This window comes from Malaclemys terrapin, chromosome 21 (genome assembly GCF_027887155.1).
Source record: "Malaclemys terrapin pileata isolate rMalTer1 chromosome 21, rMalTer1.hap1, whole genome shotgun sequence".
NCBI lineage: Eukaryota > Metazoa > Chordata > Testudines > Emydidae > Malaclemys > Malaclemys terrapin.
In genome coordinates, this window is record NC_071525.1 from 10,312,244 (window position 1) to 10,336,137 (window position 23,894).

Below are 23,894 nucleotides of genomic sequence, written 5' to 3' on the forward strand. Positions count from 1 at the left end.
CACCTGGAAAAGACTATAAAAGGTTGATGCCTCTCCTCCATCTTGTCTTCAATCCTGCTTCTTACCTCTGGAGGGACTTTGCTACAAACTGAAGCTCTGAACAAAGGACTGAATGACCCATCCCAGCTGGGGATGTTCCAGAGACTTGATTTTGAACCTGCAGCTTATTTCATCACTGCTACAAGCCTGAACCAAGAACTTTGCCATTACTCTATGTAATTGATTCCATTTAACCAATTCTAGCTCTCATCTATATCTTTTTTCTTTTATGAATAAACCTTTAGATTTTTAGATTCTAAAGGATTGGCAACAGCATGATTTGTGGGTAAGATCTGATTTGTACATTGACCTGGGTCTGGGGCTTGGTCCTTTGGAATCGAGAGAACCTTTTTTTCTTTTACTGGGGTATTGGTTTTCATAACCATTTGTCCCCAGAACGAGTGGCACTGGTGGTGATACTGGGAAACTGGAGTGTCTAAGGGAATTGCTTGTGTGACTTGTGGTTAGCCAGTGGAGTGAGACAAAAGTCCTCTTTGTCTGGCTGGTTTGGTTGCCTTAGAGGTGGAAAAACCCCAGCTTTGGGCTGTAACTGCCCTGTTTAAGCAATTTGTCCTGAATTGGCACTCTCAGTTGGGTCCCGCCAGAACCAGCATCGTTACAGTATGGTATGTGCATTCTGTTTTGGTAATTGTTAATAGGTGGAGATTGAGTGGGATATTAGTGTGTGGGTCTCTTTCACTGGTGGGAGATCCCATAAACTTGCAAAAGATTAAGCCCTGAGTCCACAGGGAAAGGGTGTTTGCCCAGAGTCCACGGAGGAGTAGATCCCAGAGCCCACGGAGGAGTAAAGTTAGGTGCCTTTCGCCTGGAGCCCTACAAACTGGGAAAGGGTGGGGGTGTCTAAATTAATAGGGTTATGCCTTGAGCCCTAGGTACTGGGTAAAGGTGGGTGCCCCTAGAGTGTGTATTTTGTGCAGGTAACAATTAGTCCGAGAAGTAATGTACAAAAAGTTTTCTGCAAAGGAGCACTCTTTGACACATACCTGGGGTGGCCCCTGCTTTATTGTGAATCAGGCCAGCCCCAGGTAGAAATACTGAATGGAAAAAATGGGAAACCCTGGTGGAAATGGTTTCATTCCTCACAGCTCAAAGACTGGAAGGGTAAACCACCTCACCCTCAAGGAATATTATAACTGTCTTCTCCATCCTACCATCTACCCTTCTTGGCTAGCAAGAAGGAACGGCTTGGGGACGTTGGAAAATACATGTCGGGTGGGCTTGTCAGTGCCTAGCCCATTGTTGAGGCAGGAAAAGGCCAGAGAAGTCCTCGACTTAATATGGCCACCCTCATGTAGGTCACTGCTTCATGTTCACCCTGCAATATTGGTCCCAGACTCCCTCTGTGTATATGGGGGGAGTGTGGGAGTTTGTTCTCTCTTCTCTGCCCCCTCACAGGTCCCAAACACGAGCCATGACATTCCACTGGTGCACCAGCACCCTGCTGTTCAAAAGTGTCTGGAGTCTGATGCTGTCCAGGCTCTATGCTGTACCTGTGATCCCTCTGAACCTCTGGAGGTGCTTGCCAGCTGGAGCCCAGGAAGTAAAATTGCTGTGCCTCATGCATGGATTCTATGGGAATGGAAGCAATGCCCTGCAGTATCGCTATCAGTTCTATGCTGTCGGCAACTCCTCGGGTAGCCCCTGGGAAAGCGTTGCCAATTGCTGATTGTTGTGAATTGCAGCTCAGGCCCCGCTCTGGAGGGAGGGGATTTCAGAATCCAGCCCCAAGAAGAGTGACAGCCAAAGTTGAGACAGTTGAGAGGTTTAATGGGACCCTGAAGTCAATGTTTGTCGAGGATGACCTGAGACATTGGGATAAACTGTTACCCATGTTGCTATTTGTGGTACGGAAGGTACCCCAAGCATCCATGTGATTCTTCCCATTTGAACAGTTATACAGGAGGCAGCCCAGGGGATCCTGGAGCTCCTCTGAGCAACCTGGGAGGAGCAAGAGTCCCAAGTTATGTGGTCCATTCCCTATATATTGCAACTGCAGGAGCATCTCAAGAGGCTTGGAGGATTTACCTGTGAGAATTTAATGAATGCTCAGTAGACCCAGGAGCAGAGATACAGAGAACCTGTCTCCGGACCTTGGAGCCTGGTGATCACGTCCTATTGAATCCAAGCTGTTAGCCAAATGGCAGGGGCCATTTGAAGTGCATCGAAGAGGGGGACCGCTAGACTAGGAGGTCTGGTTATCCAGATGGTGATGTAGTTCCTGAGAAGGCCCTGGAAGGCCCAGGAGGGCTTGCTAGTTGCCCCCTACCCGGCTGAACCCAAATTGGGGCCAGTTGCGTTGAATCCCTCCAAGGCAACAACAGTAGCAATTGGACAAGAACTCAATGAAGTGCAATGGTAGCAGCTGCAATGACTGGTCCAGTCCTTTCCGGCCATTCTGTCACCTCACCCTTGATGGACGAATATGACTCACCACCACATAGCCACCAGCCCAGGACAGAAGGTGCGAGACCATTATCGGCCGCTGCCCAAGAAGATGTGGGGAGTCCTCAGGGAAGAGATCGAGGCTATGCTGACCTTGGGGCTGATGGGGGAATCTCACAATGAGTGGAGGAGCCCCATTGTCTTGGTTCCAAAAGCTGATGGATCCACTCGGTTCAGCATAGACTTCTGGAAAGTCAGTGCAATCTCTGGGTTCGATGCCTATCCAGTGCCACAGGTAAATGAGCTGCTGGAGCAGTTGGGGAATGACAAGTTCATATCTACACTTGATCTTACAAAGGGATACTGGAAAAATTCCCCTGACCCCAGCTTCCTGAGAGAAGACAGACTTTGCCATGCCGAACGGCCTCTTCCAGTTCATGACTACACCATTTGGGCTACATGGGGCTGCTGCAATCTTTCAAAAGCATATGGACCAACTTCTGCGACCACATGAGTAATACACCGCAGCCTATATTGATAACATAGTAATATACAGTGTCAGCTGGAAAGACCATCTTAGGCATCTCAAGCTGCAAGCTCTTGGGGAAGGAAGGACTAACAGCAAAACCATCCAAGTATCACCTAGGGCAGAAGGAGGTGGCATATCTGGGATACCAGTGGGGCAGGAGCGGCTGCTCCCACTTGTGGATAAGGACAAAGCCCTGAGAGACTATCCAGCCCCCATGGCCAAGAGACAGGTGAGGCAGTTTTTTGGATTGGCCAGCTACTACAGACTCTTTGTTCCAGACTTTGCCACCCAAGCAATGCACCTGATGGACGTTACAAAAAACTCCCAGCCTAGAAGGGTACAGTGGTCCAAGGATTGTGAATATGCTTTACAGTCCTTGAAGGAACGGTTGAGTGGGGAACCATTCCTATTCCACACACATTTTTGGAAGCAGTTCTTACTCCAGACCAACACTTCAGAGGTGTGCTTGGAGCGGTGCTATCTCAAGAGCATGATGGAGAAGAACAGCTGGTGCTATATCTGAGCAGAAAGTTATTCCCTCATGAGACAAGGTATTTGACGATAGAAAAAGAGGCACTGGCAGTGAAATGGGCCGTTGATGCCCTACTTTATTATCTGTTGGGGAATCCCTTCCAGCTTCTCACAGATCACATGCCCCTCCGATGGATCCCTCAAGCCCTATTAGTCTGAGGGTATGTCTACACTACGAAATTAGGTCGAATTTATAGACATCGATTTTTTAGAAATCGATTTTATACAGTCGATTGTGTGTGTCCCCACTTAAGACCATTAAGACCATTAACTCAGTGGAGTGCATCCACAGTACCGAGGCTAGCGTCGACTTTTGGAGCGGTGCACTGGGGGTAGCTATCCCACAGTTCCCGCGGTCTCCACCACCCATTGGAATTCTGGGTTGAGCTCCCAATGCCTGATGGGTCAAAAACTTTGTCGTGGGTCGTTCTGAGTACATGTCGTCAGCCCCCGCCCCCCTCCGTGAAAGCAATGGCAGACAATCATTTCACGCCTTTTTTCCAGGGTCCCGTCCACCGGACCTGCTCAGCCCGCTGCCTGCCTGGACGATCAGAACCCCAGGAAGGCAGTGGGCTGAGCAGGTCAGCCCGCTGCCGGTCTGGAGCTCCGTCCACCAGCTCCTGACAGCCGGGGTCCCGCCCAGCCCCGCTCAGCTGGCAGACCTCAGTGAGGTTGATCAGGGGTGCCTGGACAGACATGGGTATTCTCCTCTTAGAGCACCGAATGGGAGTGACTCCAGGTCATTCTCTTCTTTAAGTTTTGTCTCACGGACATTCAGTCCTGCCTGGAATATCATGCAAGCTGAAGGCTTCTGCCTCAGGCTGCTCTCCCAGCTGGCATTACCACACGGTCGCACCTACCCCAGCCTGCCCCTTGCTCCCATGACTCATGAAGCCTGGACAGTAGTAAGGAGCAGTTCAACTTGTGGAATGACAAATCCAGAACAAAGGATTGCACTCTATGGGCCACGTTAAGATTATTTCAGAGTCCTAGATAGCATTTAGTCCCTAAAAAAGCCTGAAAATTTTCCCCCGCCCCTAACAAAAATGTTAATTTATCAGAGCAGCTGAAAGGGTAAGGAACCCAGGACTATAACTGAGAGAGAGCTTCCATATTATTTAACTCCTAATTGATATATTTCAAAGTAAAATTTCCCAGCACGCTCTGTTCTAAGGAGTCAGAAAAAGGAACAGTGACCTGTTTCCACCCGGTTTTGAACCAGTGATGTTTCATGTGTTAGGTGAACATGACCAACACTACACTACAGGACTTTTGTGTATTAGGTGAATGTGATAACCACTACACTACAGGACTTCTCTTTTTTTGCCACAGACTTTGCCAGATGCACAGGAACCTTTTCTCTAGCTACAAAAGCTACCTAATGCAATGTCTATATCTATGGCCTTCCTGCTCACAAAGCGATCATGCCCCCTCCCAAGGCTGACACAACGACCTGGCTCGGGCAGGATCGCTAGCGAGGCATGATACTTTTGCCGTTAAGCAAACACAGCAATTCTTTCCTGGACTCTGCCACTGAATGCCTCCATGCATTACACTGTGCCCTATCAGTGCAGGAGGACTGCATGAGCTTGGAAAACATGTCATCGTGAGTGTGGTTTTTTCGCCTTCTAATCTGTGATAACCTCAGGGACGGAGATGATAGGAGGAATGTAGACACATTCTTGGGGGACTGCATGGTCACTTGTGCTGCTGAGTGCTGATGAGTTCACCACGCTGGCCAAACAGGAAATGAAATTCAAAAGTTCCCGGGGCTTTTCCTGTGTACCTGGCTAGTGCATCTGAATTCAAAGTGCTGTCCAGAGCGGTCACAATGGAGCACTCTGGGATAGCTCCTGGAGGCCAATACCGTTGAATTGCGTCCACACTACCCCAAATTCGACCCGGCAATGTCGATTTCAGCGCTAATCCCTTTGTCAGGGGAGGAGTACAGAAATCGATTTTAAGAGCGCTTTAAGTAAAAAAAAACGGCTTCATCATGTGGATGGGTGCAGGGTTAAATCGATATAACACTGCTAAATTCGACCTAAACTCGTAGTGTAGACCAGGGCTGAGATACTTCACTGCCCGGGGCAAGCCCATGTGAACGCTGACTTCTTTTCCTGGGTAGGAGGTGAGGGAGACAAGGAAGGACCACCATTTGGTACTAACTTAAGCAGGAGGGTGTGTGATGGGGTGTATCAACCCCACACTGGGCCAGTGGGCCGGACCAATCACTGTGGGCCCAGGAGGCCACACCTCCTTGCCCCTGCCTTGCATGCTCCTGGTGGAAGGCACAGATAAAAGGAGGCAGCCCAGCTCAGTCTGAGCTGGCTGAGAACGAGGAAGGACGTGTGCAGAGGCACCTCTGACTCTCCAAGCGGTGGAAGGCGTGGACCTGGACTATACAGCGGACGACCAGCCGACTGCGGAGACTGACTGGGAGCCAAGCCACGGCCACCCGGGGAAATGCCGGAGATGCACCTAGCAGTAGGATGTGAGCCAGGGACTTTTGTAGAAGTCACTTAACAGGGAATCTCCCAACTTCATAGGACCCTGGGTTGGAATCCGGTGGAGTGAGTGGGTCTGGGTTCCCCTACCCCACCCCACCCCACTCCACTGGCCACTAGGCGTAGCTACTGTTTGTTTGCCTGCCCCAACCAGGAGGCTCAGGGTCCATAGACTATTTGTTTACTCTGCCCCGCCCAGTGGCTACAGATTCACTGTTTGTTCTGTCTTGCCCAGGGGGTCAGAAACCCAATTGCCATTACCTGCCCCAGCCAGGAGGCTCAGGGGCTACAGACTGTTTGTTTGCTTGGGCCCAGCAGGAGTCCTGGGCCCACCTTGCCGCAATTACCTGAACTCACAGGGAGTCCTGACAACTGTGTGACGGGGTGTACCAATCCCGCACTGGGCCAACAGGGGGCGACCCTGCCCAATACACAGGGCCCCCCATGACAGCTGAGATAAGTGTGCTGTTTAACAACCTTGATCACTTCCCTTCCTCTGTTTTATTTCTTCTATTCTCTGCATTAGATGCATAAAAAATTCACTATGATCTATGCTGCACGTAATTGCCCGAAAACCAATATTATTATCCAATAAATCAATTGCAGTATTTCTAGCTATATTAACCATTTTAAATTTTGTGAAATGAAATGCATATTACTAATAATTAATGACTGTTGCTGCATGATTGAAGTACTAATCCCTCCTCCTTTTATAATGGATTGACCTAATCCATCAGTTAGTGAGTTAATTTTAAGGTTTAATTTCTTAATGTTTGCAGAATTTCATAGGGAGACCCGAACTTCCACCCATCATTATGGGTTTGCTAAAGTACAATTGTTTTGCCTTAGGAAATCCCCAGACTTGTTTTATATGCCACAACATTCAACATTTCTTTACCAATTTGTTTTTTCCTTGCCTTTATATTGTTTGTTGCAATTAACTGGTTAATTTTTAGTTGTAGTTGGTTAAACAGTTTAGCAATGTCATAACACTGTAAATGGTGTTCTGTTTCTTCAGTAACTGGGCCCTTAACTCCATGAATTACAGGTTCAGAGACAGTTTCTGCTGCCTGCTGGTCAAAATAGTTAACGTTTTGTTATACGCATACACACCTGCACATATATAAACATATTTTTCATAAACATAAACATATATTTTCATATTACCCATTTCAAATAGGTCTCCAGATTCAGATAATCTTGCAATATACCCAATAATTTCATCTAGATTTCGGAGTCTCCTATTTTGGAAAATATCAGACTGCAGAATAGTCTTTTGCCCAGCTCTTGAGTCTTGTGCACATTCCTGATAAATACTAGTATATCAATTAACAAAGAAGTATACTGCAACAACACAGTAGCCAAATTCATATATATTTCAGTGATAAAGATTTAAAACCACAGGCACATGAACTTTTTGGTCAATAACATACATTTTTAAACAACAATTAAACCTGGCCCAGCAAGTGGTTTCTATAATGTTTCTGTAGAGGATTGCATACTCAATGGTATGACAGACTGAAATTAGTTGACCGGTCTGTTATATATAAAGCAGTTCATTTTTCATTTCCTGATGCCTGGGGGTTTCTTCACTGTGCATTGAGAGCTTCTTACTCCTGGGGGAATTCTGTGGCAAAAAAAAATAAAATTCTGCGCACAATATTTTAAAATTCTGCATATTTTATCTGTCAGAATAACTAGGGCAGCCCATGTGGCCCTGCACCCCCACAACCATTCAGACCCTGCCCCAGTCTGCCCCCCAGTAGACCAATCTGTGACACACACCCCAGCAGTCCCATGTGCCCCACATATGCCATTCTCCCCATATGCCATTCCTCCTGACCTGACCCCACGGTCAGGGCACTGTGAGGAAGGCAGCCTCTTTCTCTTCCCTGTCCACAGCTGCAGCTACTCCTGCCCAGGAGCGGCTGCTCTGGTGCCACAGTGACCCCTGGTGGGCAAAAGGTGTAACTGAAGCACCTTTCTGGCAGAATGTATTTTCTTAGAAAAAACATTCTGCATGGCACATGAATTCTGCACGTGCACAGTGACGTAGAATTCCCCCAGAGGTAACATTCTGGAGTCATCAGTCTGTGCAGTTCACTCTGAAACCGCTTATGGTTAGCATAATAAAGGTTTTTCTTGTTTGTCCACCATGAACTTATCTAGTTCTTTTTTGAACCCTGTTATGGTCTTGGCCTTCACAACATCCTCTGGCAGGGAGTTCCACAGGTTCACTGTGCATTGTGTGAAGAAATACTTCCTTTTCTTTGTTTTAAACCTGCTGCCTATTAATTTCATTTGGTGACCCCTAGTTCTTGTGTTATGAGAAGGAGTAAATAACACTTCCTTATTTATTTTCTCTACACCAGTCATGATTTTATAGATTTTATAGACCTCAGTCATATCCCCACTTAATTGGGACTCTTCAGCTGGGAAAACAGACAATTTTATTAATCTTTCCTCATACGGAAAGTGTTCCATACCCCTAATAATTTTTAATGCCCTTTTCTGAATCTTTTCCAATTCCAATATATCTTTTTTGAGATGGGCTGACCACATCTGCATGCACTATTCAAGATGTGGGTGTACCATGGATTTATAGAGGCAATATGATATTTTTTGTCTTATTATCTATCCTTTTCTTAATGATTCCCAACATTCTGTTGCCCTTTTTGACTTCCGCTGCACATTGAGGGGATGTTTTCAGAGAAGTGTCCACAAGGACTCTAAAATTTCTCTCTTGAGTGGTAACAGCTAATTTAGATCCCATTATTTTATGTATAGTTGGGATTATGTTTTCCGATGTGCATTACTTTGCATTTATCAACACTGAATTTCATCTGCCATTTTGTTGCCCAGTCACCCAATTTTGTGAAATACCTTTGTAGCTCTTTTAAGTCTGCTCTGGACTTTCAACCACACAGCTGCCTCCGTAGAGAGTGTAGCCTAACGGTTAGGCACTAGACTGGGACTCAGGAGATGTGGGTTTAACCCCGGCACCACCACTGCTCTTCTGGGTGACCCTGGGTAGGCTGCTTCTCTCTCTCTGCCTCAGGCCTGGTCTACACTAGGCGTTTATGTCGAAGTTAGCGCCGTTACATCGAATTAACCCTGCACCCGTCCACACTGCAATGCTATTTAGTTCGACATAGAGGTCTCTTTAATTCGACTTCTGTACTCCTCCCCGACGAGGGGAGTAGCACTAAATTCGACATGGCCATGTCGAATTAGGCTAGGTGTGGATGGAAATCGACGCTAATAGCTCCGGGAGCTATCCCACAGTGCACCACTCTGTTGACGCTCTGGACAGCAGTACGAGCTCGGATGCTCTGACCAGCCACACAGGAAAAGCCCCGGGAAAATTTGAATTTGAATTCCTTTTCCTGTCTGGCCAGTTTGAATCTCATTTCCTGTCTGGACATCGTGGCGATCACAGCAGCACTGGCAACGATGCAGAGCTCTCCAGCAGTGATGGCCGTGCAGTCTGTGAATAGAAAGAGGGCCCCAGCATGGACTGATCGGGAAGTCTTGGATCTCATCGCTGTGTGGGGCGATGAGTCCGTGCTTTCTGAGCTGCGCTCCAAGAAACGGACTGCAAAGATCTATGAGAAGATCTCAAAAGACATGTCAGAGAGAGGATACAGCCGGGATGCAACACAGTGCCGCGTGAAAATCAAGGAGCTGAGACAAGGCTACCAGAAGACCAAAGAGGCAAACGGACGCTCTGGATCCCATCCCCAGACATCCTGTTTCTACGAGGCACTGCATTCCATCCTCGGTGCGGCCGCCACCACTACCCCACCAGTGACCGTGGACTCTGAGAATGGGATAGTCTCCACGGCCGGTTCCTCGGACATGTTAGGGGACTGGGAAGATGAGGAAGGAGATGAGGAGGGCGAGGCAGTCGGCAGCGCTCACAACGCTGATTTCCCCGACAGCCAGGATCTCTTCATCACCCTTACAGAGATCCCCCACGAAGCGTCCCCAGCCGTTACCCCGGACACAGAATCTGGGGAAGGATCAGCCAGTAAGTGTTGTAAACATCTAAACATTTATTTTTAACAGAACAGGAATATTAACAATTAAAAGAATGGGTTGTTCATGATTACTGTGCCCTAGGCGCTTGACGGTTTAGTCATGGGCAGTGCAAGTTTTGAAAAAAAAGTCTAGCAATGTCCGGTTTTCCGTGATTGTCCTGCACAAGCCGCTCTACTGTTTATTCCCTGCTACTGCAGCTACAGTAAAATGCGGTCTATATGTGCGGGGATAGAGCAGTAATCCTCCTGGGACATCTCGATGAAGCTCTCCTGGAGGTAATTGGAAAGCCGTTGCATGAGGTTCCTGGGGAGAGCGGCCTTATTGGGTCCTCCAAAGTACGACACGTTGCCGCGCCACGAGACTATCAAGTACTCGGGAATCATTGCTCTGCACAGCAGGGCGGCATACGGCCCTGGTCTTTGGAGGCTTTCCCGGAGCATTCTCTCTCTCTCGCTCTCAGAGATCCTCATCAGGGTGATGTCGCCCATGGTGACCTGCTTTGAATTAGGTAGGGGAATGTTAGTGTTGGGACTGCTTGCTCGTTCCTTTACAGAACTGTGACCGCTGGTTTGCAGCCACGTGGTGGAGGCGGGAGAGGGGCAGCCGAAAGGGATCATTCCCAGGGACAGCCGTGAGGGGGTGGGACAGGGGCAGAGTTCCCGCTTGCCGGATTGCTGGCAGCAGGGACTGACATTGCTTTAAATGTGAAATGAGGCCAGTGGTAATATAAAAGTTTTAAAGTGCCACAAGTCTACGGCTTACCATGTCTGCCTGCAACAGAAATTCCGTTATGCTGTCCCGCTTCTCAAATGTGCTGTGCAAGACCCCAGGCACTGAATGCGAAGGCCGAGAATTCGACCTTGTGCTGAGTGCGCATGTGATAGGTGCTGTGCATGGTCTTGTTCACAGAGAAAGACTATGTTCTTTGTTCACAACTACATTTATCTTTCTGAAGAATTCACTCCCTTTTTCCCATTTCCACAGCCCCATCTGCGACAGTCTCACAACCTAGCCTGGCATCACACTCCCAGAGGCTAGCGCGGATTAGGCGTAGGAAGAAGAGGACACGGGAGGACATGTTCTCTGAGCTTATGGCCTGTTCCCAAGCCCAGGCAGCACAGCAGACCCAGTGGCGGGAGAAATTGACCCAAATGCACCAAGCAAACATGGATCGGGAGGAGAGGTGGCGGCAGGAAGACCAGCAGGCGACTCAAACGCTGCTTGGACTACTGAGGGAGCAAACAGACACGCTCCGGCGCCTTGTGGATGTTCTGCAGGAACGGAGGCAGGAGGACAGAGCCCCGCTGCAGTCCATCTCTAACCGCCCTCCCCCGCCACCAAGTCCCATACCCACCTCACCCAAAGTGCAAAGAAGGAGAGGCAGCAGAGTCCGTGCTAACTCTCACTCCACCCCTGCAGAGAGCTCGAGTAGCAGAAGGCTCTCATTCCCCAAAATTTGAAAAGTTCTTTCCTTCCCACCTGACACAAGCCCCCGTCCAAGTTTCACCTCCCAGTTCCATGTGTAGTTGATAATAAAAAATATGTTTCTGTTAACTACTGTTTCAATCATGTTCTTTTGGAGGAGGAGGGGAAAGGGGGTTGGTAATTGGACAGGACAATCACCTTTGGCAGGGTACATAGGCGGGGGCAGGCACAGCAGCAGGGCACATAGACAGTGCAGTGATGCAGTGACTAGTTACCCTGGTTAGTCTGGGAGGTGGTTTTCATGTTATGTGGTGGGGGGTGGGTTGCTCTGTGACTTTGTGGCGGGGGAGGGCAGTTACAGATCTTAAGCGGCGGTCCTTATGCAGGATCACAGAGCCACACAGCAGTGGATCTGTAACCGTCCTCCCCCTGCCACAAAGTCACATAGCCCCCCCATACACACAGTCCCGATCAGGAGGGGTGACAGGCTTCATTGAAACAACCATCCCACCGCAGCGGAGCCTGTCAATCCTTGAGTTTAGAAGCTTCATTCGCGTCACTACACTACACCCGCTCCGCACCACAGTCTGCGTCCCAGTTTTAAAAAATTCCCGCGAAAACAGTAGTAAAGAAAACGGTGTGCATTAACAAAGTAGAACTATTTTTATTTCGACACGTGTGTTGGAGGGGGGGTGAAGGGGGTATGTAACTGGATAGGATAGTCAACATTAACTGGGTAAAGAAACGGGGGCAGGTTCAGCTTCTCTGTACACAAACTTTAAAGTCACAGGTTACCCTGCTCAATCAGGAACTTTGCTTTCAAAGCCTCCCGGATGCACAGCGCGTCCCGCTGGTCTCTTCTAATCGCCCGGCTGTCTGGCTCTGCGTAATCAGCAGCCAGGCTATTTTCCTCAACCTCCCACCCCGCCATAAAGGTCTCCCCCTTGCTCTCACAGAGATTGTGGAGCACACAGCAAGCTGCTATAACAATGGGGATATTGGTTTCGCTGAGATCACAGCGAGTCAGTAAGCTTCTCCATCTCCCCTTGAGACGGCCAAAAGCACACTCCACCACCATTCTGCACTTGCTCAGCCGGTAGTTGAAGAGTTCTTTTTCAGTGTCCAGGGCGCCAGTATAGGGCTTCATGAGCCAGGGCATTAGCGGGTAGGCTGGGTCCCCGAGGATGACTATAGGCGTCTCCACATCCCCAACAGTTATTTTGTGGTCCGGGAAGTAAATACCTTGTTGCAGCCGTCTAAACAGACCAGAGTTCCTGAAAACACGAGCGTCATGAACCTTGCCCGGCCATCCCACGTAGATGTTGGTAAAACGTCCCCTGTGGTTCGCCAGTGCTTGCAGCACCATGGGAAAAGTAGCCCTTTCGGTTAATGTACTGGCTGGCCTGGTGGTCCGGTGCCAGGATAGGGATGTGAGTTCCATCTATGGCCCCACCGCAGTTTGGGAATCCCATCGCTGCGAAGCCATCTATGATCGCCTCCACGTTTCCCAGGGTCACTACCTTTGACAGCAGTACATCAACGATTGCCTTCGCTACTTGCATCACAACAACCCCCATGGTAGATTTGCCCACCCCAAACTGGTTCGCGACTGACTGGTAGCTGTCTGGCGTTGCAAGCTTCCAGAGGGCTATGGCCACTCGCTTCTGGACACTCAGTGCAGCTCGCAACCGGGTGTCATTGCGCTTCAGGGCAGGGGACAGCAACTCACAAAGTGCCAGGAAAGTTCCCTTCCGCATGCGAAAGTTTCGCAGCCACTGGGATTCATCCCAGACCTGCAGCACTATGCGGTCCCACCACTCAGTGCTTGTTTCCCATGCCCAGAATCGCCGTTCCACGGCATCAACATGACCCATTGCCACCGTGATGTCCTCGGCGCTGGGTCCCGTTCTTTCTGAGAGGTCTGTGCTACTCTCAGACTTCAGGCCATCACCGCGGTGCCGTAGCCTCCTCACCTGACTTTTCTGCATCTGCCTCAGGGAAACCTGTATGATAAGCTGCGAGGCGTTGAGAGCGGCCACAACTGCAGCGATGGTCGCAGCGTGCTCCATGCTCGCAGTGCTGTGGCGTCCGCGCTGTCAATGACTGGAAAAGTGCGCGAACTGATTTCCCGCCGGCGCTTTCAGGGAGGGAGGGTGGTAGTGATGGACGGATGACGACAGTTACCCAAAAGCACCCTCGACACATTTTGTTACCCAGAAGGCATTGCCGGCTACACCCAGAATTCCAATGGGCAGAGGGGACTGCGGGAACTGTGGGATAGCTGACCACAGTGCACCGCTTCGAATGTCGACGCTTTCACCGTTAGTGTGGACTCACAAAGTCGAATTACTGTCCTTAGTGTGGACACACACGTTCGACTTTGCAATATCGATTCCAAAAATTCGATGCAAGTAAAATCGAACTACTCTCGTAGTGTAGACAAGGCCTAAGAAACAGATGGAAATTGAAAACCATACTGCTATAGCCATGGGATGTAGTGAAATGCAGATACTTGCTTTGTCCACCTTAGAACACGAAATGTTTTGGGTAATATCGGGAAACACTAAGGTTTTAATACACTTGCTAAAGCAAAGAAAAAGATCATTGTTTGATACTTATCAATATGAATGGATGCAGTGTGTTTCTAGCATGGTAAGGCCAGACCTTTTAATTGGAGAAATTGTTGGTAAAATTGCACCCCAACAGTCTCTGGAAGCAAGGATATGGAAAGTTAGTCCACTCCCCATATTGCACATGGGATCTTTCTTGCTACCCCGGATCTCGAGCCAGTGGGCTGGGGAGGGAGGGAAGCTATTGGACACCAGAGGTTGAACCGAATGGACTCCTCAAAAGTGGGTATGTTTGTCCTTACCTATTGCCCCAGAGCCCTGTACCAAAGATATATCGCTGGGATCGTGTATGTGGGATAAATTGGATAATGAGACCAAGGTACTGTATAATGGGCAATGTGTATGTGTGAATTCTTGGGAAGAGGTCTTTTGGGAGATGAATGTAAATGCAATGTAAGTACTGTGTTTACCAATAATCACACTTACTATCTACCACAGCCAGAAAAATGTCATCTTACTGTGAGCACGAATGGCTCCTCTGGGAGGGGGAGGGGAGGGAGCGGCTGCGTCGGTTGGAGCCGTTAGGGAGCAGCTCCTGCGGGGAGGGGGGGGAGCCAGATTAGATTAGATTAGAGAAAAGGAGAGACTCAATACATTGTTAGGAGGATGGATTAGAGGATAGGGAGATTAAACAGATTTAATGGATGGGTAGATCGATTAGATGGATTGGGTGATTAAATAGATTAAGTGGATGATACGTGGATAAAATGGATGGAGAGATTAAATGGATGTAATAGATAGATAGCTTTGTATTGGCAATTGTAATCAGTCACCCTGAAGAAAAAATGGTGGGATTTTTTTATGACTAAAAAAATTTCCCAAATTGAAAATTTTTTGGTTTTGGAATCAATAAAATTTCATTTTCAAAAGCTACTTAACCTGCAAATGGGAAACTGAAACATAGTTTAAAAATGTTTTTTAAAAAGGAAAATAAAAAACGAACAGAATGAAAATGAATTCAAAAGTCACCATTTGGGGTTTGTTTTCAACCAGCTCTACCTGTAAAGTTCTTTAGAGGGGCGGGGTTCTGCAGGGCTACTTCCAAGACTGCGTGTACGACTATTGCTTCTTCAAAGGCCAACAAGCCGTGATATGCCAGCTTATCACCAGCTATACTGCAGCCTGCCAGGCCACCGGGGTGACTATATCTGCCTGGAGGACCAACTCGTTCTGCAGTAAGTGGAAGCAGCTTGGGACCATCTTCTGGGATGAAAGTTAATGTACGAGGGAAAGAAAACAGGGTCTTTGCTCAAGGGAAAGACAAGTGGGTTGGTGTTCAGGGAAAGGGATATGAGATGTTTCTCCCCTAGGGGGTGCAGGCTTTGATCAAGCCCCAGGGTAGGGGGACTGGCCAGGTCAGGGTGGGCATGGGAGATGATATGGGGCTTTTCCCCTCTAGGGGGCACCAGCTCTGATCTGATCCCAAGACAGGGGAACTGACTGGCTCAGGGGCAGGGAATTGGAATTCAGGGCCTGTCCCCTGGAGGATGCAAATTCCAATCCAGGCCCTGCCTAGGGGTAGAAGTTGACTCAGTGTGGGTTGTCCAGTGATATGGGGCCTGTATTTCATGAGTGTGTGGGTCTCATGCAGGTCATTATTGTACAAATGAGCCTGTCACAGAGCTCATGCTAATATCTGGAGTTGCCAGTGTCAGAAGAGGCCAAGAGCTGAAGGGGCCATGGAGACTGAACTTTCCTCTGACAAGGGGTCCTGCAACAACATACTGGCAAGGCACAGTATGAAGGAAGCTTGCCTGGCAGCTTCCCATACTGCACCCAACAGACTCCATTCTCCAGGGCTGTCATCAGGCTCCCTTCTCCAGCCCTTACATTGTTACATAGTTCAGAATCCATCTAGTTTTCTTTTATGGCATGCTACCGTCTTGTTGTTTCAATGACAGGTCTCTTCTGTGCCCAAAACAGCCACCGTGAGGTCTACGCCCGGGGCTGCCAGTCGACCTGTAGCAGCCTCTATGCCCCAGTTCAGTGCTCGGCGCAGTGCTGAGATGGCTGCGTGTGTGATGAGGACTTTGTGCTCAATGGTGATGAGTGCATCCCTATGTCCCAATGTGGATGTGTCTACTTGGGATTTTATTATAAGGCTGGGGAGACCTTCCACCCAACGTGCCAGGAGCAGTGTGTGTGCCAGGCCAGTGGAGATGTGGTTTGTAAAGTTTTGTCCAGCCTCCCTAATGAGGAGTACAAGCTGGTGAATGGCATCCAGAAATGCCAGCCTATCGGATCCGCAAAATGCTCCGCAGCCGGAGACCCCCACTACCTCTCCTTCGATAGGGTCGCTTTCGATTTCCAAGGCACCTGCACCTACATCCTGGCCAAGACCTGCACCAACACCGGGAACCTGACATTCTTTGCCGTGAAGGTGGAGAATGTGCCCTGGGGCAATGGGAAGGTGTCTGTCACCAAGCTGCTGTCTGTGGAGGTCTACGGGCTCACGCTCACCCTGCTGCAGAACAGGAAGGGGCTCGTCATGGTAAGTCCTGCTCAAGATGTTCCCAGGGGACTGAATCCTGCAATGGGGCAGCCCCACTGATGTGGCAATGCAAGGAGCACTTGTCTCCTGGGTCACTCATTAGGAGCACGCAGGCAGGAGGGGTCAGACACCCAGGTTCTGATCCTGACCTTATTGGCACCAGGGCCAGTCCAGAGGCATCCCGCTGAAGAAAGCAGAATCTTTGGATTTTCTCTGGGTTTTCTCTGGGACAAGTGAGATCGGAATCCTGCCCTCAGCTCATTGCGCTCAGTGGATGATTGCAGAGTAAGCCCAGGGAACTGATATCAGAATCAGGCCCTGATGCCATTACACTGGAAGAGGTGACCCTGGATTTACCTTGGGGTCAGTGAAATCAGAAGTGACCATAACATAATTGAGTTCAGTGGAGTCACTACAGATTTGCCCAGGTGTCACTGAGAACCTATCTTCTGCCCATAACCCACCCCTACAGCATCCACTCCCCCGACTCACAGGGAATGCTCCGTCTCTTCCATGTGGACGGGGTGTCTCACAACCTCCCTGTGGTTGTGGCCGATGGGCAGCTCCAAGCATATCAGCATGGTGAAAACGTGCTGGTGCAAACGGACTTCGGCCTCACTGTGAGCTACGACCTGGTTTACCACGCCAGAGTCACCATCCCAGGGAACTACCAGGGCTAGACGTGCGGCCTGTGTGGGAACCACAACGGGCGTTGGGACGACGAGTTCCTCCTCCCCGATGGAAGGGCGACCCCTAACGTGGCAGCGTTCGGTTCTGCCTGGAAAGTCCCGATCCCGGGGGTGGCCTGTGAGGATGGATGCACCAGGAACAGCTGTCTGGTCTGCAAGGAGATGAAGAAGGACTTCTTCAAACAGCGCAAATACTGCGGGTTGCTCACGGTGCCCGATGGCCCCTTCGCCACCTGCCACAGCACAGTCAGCCCCACTGTGTATTTCAACAGCTGTCTGTATGATCTGTGCCTGGGCAATGGGGACTCCCAGGTCCTGTGCCAGAGCATCCACAGCTACGTGACGGCCTGCCAGGAGTCCTGGGTCACCGTCCAGCCCTGGAGGAGCACCTCCTTCTGTCGTAAGTGCCGTGATGCTGGTACAGCACAAGGGCCTGTCCCACTCGCTCCCCTCCCTCTGCAGGGCGGGGACAGTGATTCTAGGTATCTCATTCCAGGCCGCTGGGCTTCTTCAGAGACTCCTTTGGGTGGGAACCAACAACTTCATGTTCCGTTATAAAGGTGACCTGGTCCTCTCGTCCCTGTTAGATTCTCCTCTCCTTCATGTCTGTCCCTCTAAGGTGTGGGGTGAGATCTCTCCAGCCATCAATTACTTCTCTCTCTGCTTTAGCTCTGAGCTGCCCGGCCAACAGTCACTACAAGGTGTGCGCCGACCTCTGAACCACCACCTGTGCCAGGATCACCAATGCCAGGAAGTGCACAGACACCTGCGCCGAAGGCTGCCAGTGCGATGATGGCTTCCTCTTCGATGGCCAGGGCTGCGTGGCTCTGCAGATCTGTGGGTGCTTCAAAAAGGGGATATATTACAAGGTACCACCCCCTGCTGGGGTATTAAATCCTATCCGTTCGCTTCCTCCACGCCCTGCTCTCATCAGCCATGTTGGATCAGACCGTTGTCACTTGCCAATGGCAATACATGAATCTCTGTAGAAAGGCGAAAGGCACTAATGGTGCAAGGCTTGTTCCATGAACCGTGTCCCTGCAAGGGCAGTGGAGTCTAGGGGTTGGAGCAGGGAGCTGGGAGTCAGGACTCTTCGGTTCTCTCCCCACCCCTGGAAAGGTAGTCATGCTGTTATACTTAGAAAATGAAAACCAGCAGGATCTTATTCAGGGAATAAGGCAATAGTAGGGGATGTAACATTACAGTAGTTGTGGGGGACCATCCGGAAAATATGTCATACCAATGGTAAGCTGTTATCTGTCTCTCTGCAGTGGCAATTCTTAACATATCCCTGTTTGTATTCATAATATGGATGGTTCAGTTTCCCACATTCCCTTTTGTTTGTTCTAGGAACTGTGTTACCTCTTTACCTTTTAATAGGTGATTGATGAATTCCTGCCATTCAATATCAAGATTCACAGAGAATTCAGCTAAATCAGTGCTCACAGTAAGATGAGATTTTTCTGGCTGTGGTAGATAGTAAGTGTGATTATTAACTGACATGGCCTCCTCCCCACAGGAGCTGCACCCCAATGGCTCTAACCGACATGGCTCCCCTCCCCCCCCCCCCCGCAAGAGTTGCTCACTAACAGCTCCAACCAACACAGCCCCGTCCCCCACAGGAGCTGCTCCCTAACGGCTCCAACCGACGCAGCCCCCTCCCCCACACGAGCCACTCCCTAACGCTCTAACCAGCGTGGCCCCCTCCCCCACAGGAGCCGCTCCCTAACGGCTCCAACCGACGCAGCCCCGTCCCCCCACAGGAGCTGCTCCCTAACAGCTCTAACCAGCGCGGCCCCCTCTCCCTCAGGAGCGGCTCCCTAATGGCTCCAGCTGACACAGGCCCAGCATTGCCTATCTTGTGTTTTTTTCACAAGTGCTGGGGTTTCGCCGGGGGGCTGGGGCTTGTCTGGTGATGGCGCGAAAAGCTCCAGGCCCCTGGTGAAGTCCAGCCCCGCTGGGAGCCAGCAAAGTCGCTCCTCTCCGCTCACCGCTCTGACTGGGGGAGCAAAGAGTCCAGCTGCCCAGGGTGGTGCCGCTCCCTCCCTTCCCATGTCCCATGAGCAACGGGATGGGACAGCTCCTATGCTCCTCCCCCACCCACAGCACCCACCCTGGGAAGGGGCAAATGGGGGTGAGGAGCCCCAGGAGCTGCTCCCAACCCATTGCAGACCTCCCTGGGACAGGGGGGAGAGTGTGAAAAATCCCACGAGGAGCAGAGGAGAGGCTGTGGGGGGCTGAGTTGAGCAGGTGGGAGTCTGGGATTGCTGGGGCAGAGGCTGGGGCTGAACTGACAGGGGATTGATGGAGGTGAGGGCTGCGGTGCTGAACTGAGGGGAGCTGTACTGCTGGGGTGGAGAATGGGGAGCTGAACTGGGGGTGTTAGACTGATGGGGATGTGGGCTGGGGTGGGGCAGGGGGGCTGGACCGATGGAGGGTGGGCAATGGGGGGTTACTGAGGTGGCTGAACTGATTGGGGGGGAATGGGTGCAGAGAGAATAGAATGGGGAACTGGGGGACAGGATTAATTACTGCAAAGGGGACAGGCAAATGTGGGGGTGACAGCTCCTGCAACAGGGACCAAAATCTCCTTCCCCTATAAATTGAGGAGAGTGGGCAACACGAATTGTCACAGACACGCACTTAGGTGGGAGGGAGAGTTCTAACATCAAAAGACAGGCCGCAATTCACAGTGCAGTCCTTTTAAAAGAAGCTCTTTATTTTTGGGGGCCGATCTCATGAGTTTTAGGGTCTGACTCACAATTTTTGATCTCTTGAGATTGGCAATACCATAGACCCCTCCCCCACAGAGGTGGCTCCCTAAAGGCTCTAACTAGAGCCGTCCCCTTCCCGCATGGTTGGCCTCACCAATTCCTAGTCTTAGTCCTTTTGAAATCCCAATGAAATAGTTTTTCTGCAGTATTTGTCAATTTGTGACAATCAAAAGGCTTTGAAGAGATGGTCCAATTTCAATGATGTTCTGATGGAAACCATGCAAATTCCAAAACCCACCTGGTTTTCTCCCAGATTGCTGACCTGGCTCTTTGGCATCTTGCCAGCAGGATTGCCTCAGAGCGGGGTCTCCATTTCCCTTCAGAGAAAATTTTGCAATTGATTAGATTTATTCTAAATTGGGACGGAACCAATTTTTGAAATATTGAAATCCTCCACCATAAAGAATTACTTTTCTCCAGCCAGTTCTATCTAACATGATGCTATAAATTATTTCTGTCTCCGATTTGGGACCAGATTCAGTGAAAATTTTGGATGGGGCCCATTGCTAATCTGAGCAGAGGTCAGAATGAAATGTAAATGACAGACTAGTGCCATCGATTGTGATCTTTGCCCTTTCTTTCTCACCATGAAGGTGAATAACACCAGGGCCCACTTACCCATCTCCCTCAGCAATGGGGCCCTTTGGGTCTATCAGAGCGGCACCTCCCTCGTCCTCCACACCGACTTCAACCTCAGAGTGTCCTACGACTGAGGGTCACCATCCCTCATGACTTCTCTGAGAGCCTGTGCGGTCTATGCAGCAATTATAATGGGGACCCTTCCGATGACTTCTGGACCCCAGCTGAGGATCAGGATCCCAGTGCCATACTCCAGGAGCAAAACTGGGCAGTGGAAGATGAGGATCAGTTTTGCTGGCACGATTGCATTGGAGGTTGCAGGCCCTGTGCCCCCAGCATAGCCAGAAAGTATAAGGAGGAGGCCTCGTGCAGCCTGATAACCAAGGTCTCAGATGGGCCCTTCAGCCAGTGCCACATCAAGCTGGATCCTACAGTCTATTGGACAACTGCATGTATGATCTGTGCCACAACGACAAATACAGGAAGGCCCTGTGTGAGGCCCTGAAGGCCTACGCGGACGCCTGCCAGCTGGAGGGGGTCAGGATTGGGGAATGGAGGCAGCTGGCCAGATGTCGTGAGTACAGATTTGAATGCCAACATTATATAAACGGGTCTGGGGGTCAGCACTCCTGCATTCTATTCTTCTCCTTAGGAGGGAGTGTGGCCTAGTGCTTTGAGCAGTGGTTGGGATATGAGGACTCTTGGTTGTACTGTACCTACAGTACCTCTGCCTGTCTGTCTATGGTATTTCTAAGGTGGCTCTCACTGTGAATATATAACATTTGCTGATGACACATGGGAGTCTGAGATAAGTTGATGCCAATTTTTAAGTCAATCATCCCTTTATGGGCCTGATCCTTTAGGGTTCCAGGCACCTCCTGCAATGTGATGAGCATCATTGACTCTTCTTGAGGTGAGTGGGATTGGAGAGCTCTCTGTGCCCCATTAGAGACGTCCCTTTCTGTCTATTTGAAATGCTGCTTTTTCATGGAGAGAACTTGCTGCTAAATCTGTGGGTCCTTCACTCCCCAGCCATGGAGTGCCCCCTGGAGAACAGCCAGTACCAGCTCTGTGGAACAGCCTGCCCAGCCATGTGTGTGGACCAGTCAGCCCCCAGCAGCTGCCAAGACCCCTGCGTGGAAAGCTGCCAGTGTAAGAATGGTTTTGTGCTGAGCCAGGGAAAATGCATCCCACAGGGCAGCTGTGGGTGCCAGTTTAAAGGGTGCCCCATGCCCCCAATGAGAGCTTCTGAGTCGATGAGGCATGTGGGACATGGTGCATGTGCAATGCAGCCAGTAGACAAATTGAATGTGTGGGTGCTACATGCAAACGTTCAGAGAGATGCGGGCTAGTGAATGGCGTACGGGGCTGTTACCCTTCCAGCTAAGTCACCTGCTCTGTGACAAGGAATCTGTGCTATGCCACCTTTGATGGACAGAGATATGACTTCCAAGGGCACCTGCCACTACCAGCTCACGGCTCTGTGCGAGAAGGCAGAGGGACTAGTGCTCTTTGAAGTCTACTTCCAGGAGAACAATACCGCTCTTGTACAGATCAAGCCTGGTCTACACTACGACTTTAATTCGGATTTATCAGCTTTAATTCGAATTAACCCTGTAACCGTCCACACAACGACGCCATTTAATTCGATGTAAAGGGCCCTTTAAATCGATTTCTGTACTCCACCCCAACGAGCGGAGTAGCGCCAAAATCGATTTTAGCAATTCGAATTAGGGTTAGTGTGGCCGCAATTCGATGGTATTGGCCTCCGGGAGCTATCCCACAGTGCATCATTGTGACCGCTCTGGACAGCAATCCGAACTCGGATGCACTGGCCAGGTAGACAGGAAAAGCCCCGCGAACATTTGAACTTCATTTCCTGTTTGCCCAGCGTGGAGAGCACAGGTGACCACAGATACCTCATCAGCACAGGTAACCATGCAGGCTGATAATCGAAAAAGAGCACCAGCATGGACCGTGAGGGAGGTACTGGATCTGATCGCTGTATGGGGAGAGGATTCAGTGCTTGCAGAACTTCGTTCTAAAAGACGAAATGCAAAAACTTTTGAAAAAATTTCCAAGGGCATGATGGAGAGAGGCCACAATAGGGACTCTGAGCAGTGCCGCGTGAAGGTCAAGGAGCTCAGACAAGCCTATCAAAAAACAAAGGAGGCAAACGGTCGCTCCGGGTCAGAGCCGCGGACATGCCGCTACTACGCCGAGCTGCATGCAATTCTAGGGGGGGCTGCCACCACTACCCCACCTTTGTTCGTGGATTCTGGGTCGGGGATAGTCTCGACGCCTGAGGATTCTGCCGATGGGGTAGAGGAGGAGGAGGAGGAGGATGAGCTTGCAGAGAGCACACAGCACTCCATTCTCCCCAACAGCCAGGATCTTTTTCTCACCCTGACTGAAGTACCCTCCCAAGCCTCCCAAGCCAGTACCCAAGACTCTGACCCCATGGAAGGGACCTCAGGTGAGTTTACCTTTTAAAATATAAAACTTGTTTTAAAAGCAAACGGTTTTTAATGATTACTTTGCCTGACTTTGCATTCGCGGTCAGTTCAGCTACTGGAAAAGTCTGTAGCTACTGGAAAAGTCTGTTAACGTGTCTGGGGATGGAGCGGAAATCCTCCAGGGACATCTCCATGAAGCTCTCCTGGAGGTACTCCGAAAGCCTTGCCAGAAGGTTTCTGGGCAGTGCATCCTTATTCCCTCCTCCATGGTAGGACACTTGACCACGCCATGCTTGCAGCAAGTAATCTGGTATCATTGCCTGACAAAGCCTAGCAGCGTATGGTCCCGGTGTTTGCTGGCATTCAAGCAACATCCGTTCTTTATCTTGTTGTGTAATCCTCAGGAGAGTGATATCACTCCTGGTAACCTGGTTGAAATACGGGAACTTAATTAAGGGGACAGAGGTGGCCGTTCCTACTGGGCTGTTTGCCTGTGGCGGAAAATAAATCCTTCCCTGCAGTTAGCCAAGCGCAGATGGGAAATTGGCCCTGAAGTTTTCCGCGTTTGGCTAGCAGGGTTCTTCCCTGTTACCAGCCACGCGGTGGGGGGAGGGTACCGTGATCATCCCAGAGAATTCATGGCGAGGGGGAGGGTCGGCGGCGGGGGGGGGGGGTAGTTTGGTGCCTGCAGGGATCTTCCCTGATACCAGCCATGCGGTGGGGGGAGGGGTACCGTGATCATCCCAGAGAATTCATGGCGGGGGGGGGGTTAGTTTGTTTTCTGGTGCTGCTGAATGTTA

The 23,894-nt window shown here is 50.2% G+C and overlaps 2 protein-coding genes across 2 annotated transcripts; both read left to right on the forward strand.

The window, feature by feature from the left end:
- The first annotated feature begins 2,482 nt into the window (after positions 1–2,482).
- On the forward strand, positions 2,483–20,772 carry LOC128827319 (IgGFc-binding protein-like). Its single transcript, XM_054011178.1, has 3 exons — positions 2,483–2,737; positions 16,207–16,596; positions 20,653–20,772. Exons 1-3 carry the CDS (start codon positions 2,483–2,485, stop codon positions 20,770–20,772), a joined length of 765 nt encoding a protein of 254 aa, XP_053867153.1.
- Positions 20,773–20,857: 85 nt separating this feature from the next.
- LOC128827485 (IgGFc-binding protein-like) lies at positions 20,858–22,150 on the forward strand. Its single transcript, XM_054011388.1, has 2 exons — positions 20,858–21,212; positions 21,671–22,150. Exons 1-2 carry the CDS (start codon positions 21,089–21,091, stop codon positions 21,988–21,990), a joined length of 444 nt encoding a protein of 147 aa, XP_053867363.1. The 5' UTR covers positions 20,858–21,088; the 3' UTR covers positions 21,991–22,150.
- Positions 22,151–23,894: the final 1,744 nt, after the last annotated feature.

Excerpts from the sequence above, each read along its gene's own strand:
- LOC128827319 (XM_054011178.1), top strand. The coding sequence starts at position 2,483 with ATGACTCACCACCACATAGCCACCAGCCCAGGACAGAAGGTGCGAGAC. Across the intron at positions 2,738-16,206 it reads ATGCCTATCCAGTGCCACAG|GCTGGGGAGACCTTCCACCC; the intron begins GTAAATGAGCTG and ends TTTTATTATAAG. Across the intron at positions 16,597-20,652 it reads ACAGGAAGGGGCTCGTCATG|GTGAATAACACCAGGGCCCA; the intron begins GTAAGTCCTGCT and ends CTCACCATGAAG.
- LOC128827485 (XM_054011388.1), top strand. The coding sequence starts at position 21,089 with ATGTATGATCTGTGCCACAACGACAAATACAGGAAGGCCCTGTGTGAG. Across the intron at positions 21,213-21,670 it reads GAGGCAGCTGGCCAGATGTC|CCATGGAGTGCCCCCTGGAG; the intron begins GTGAGTACAGAT and ends TTCACTCCCCAG.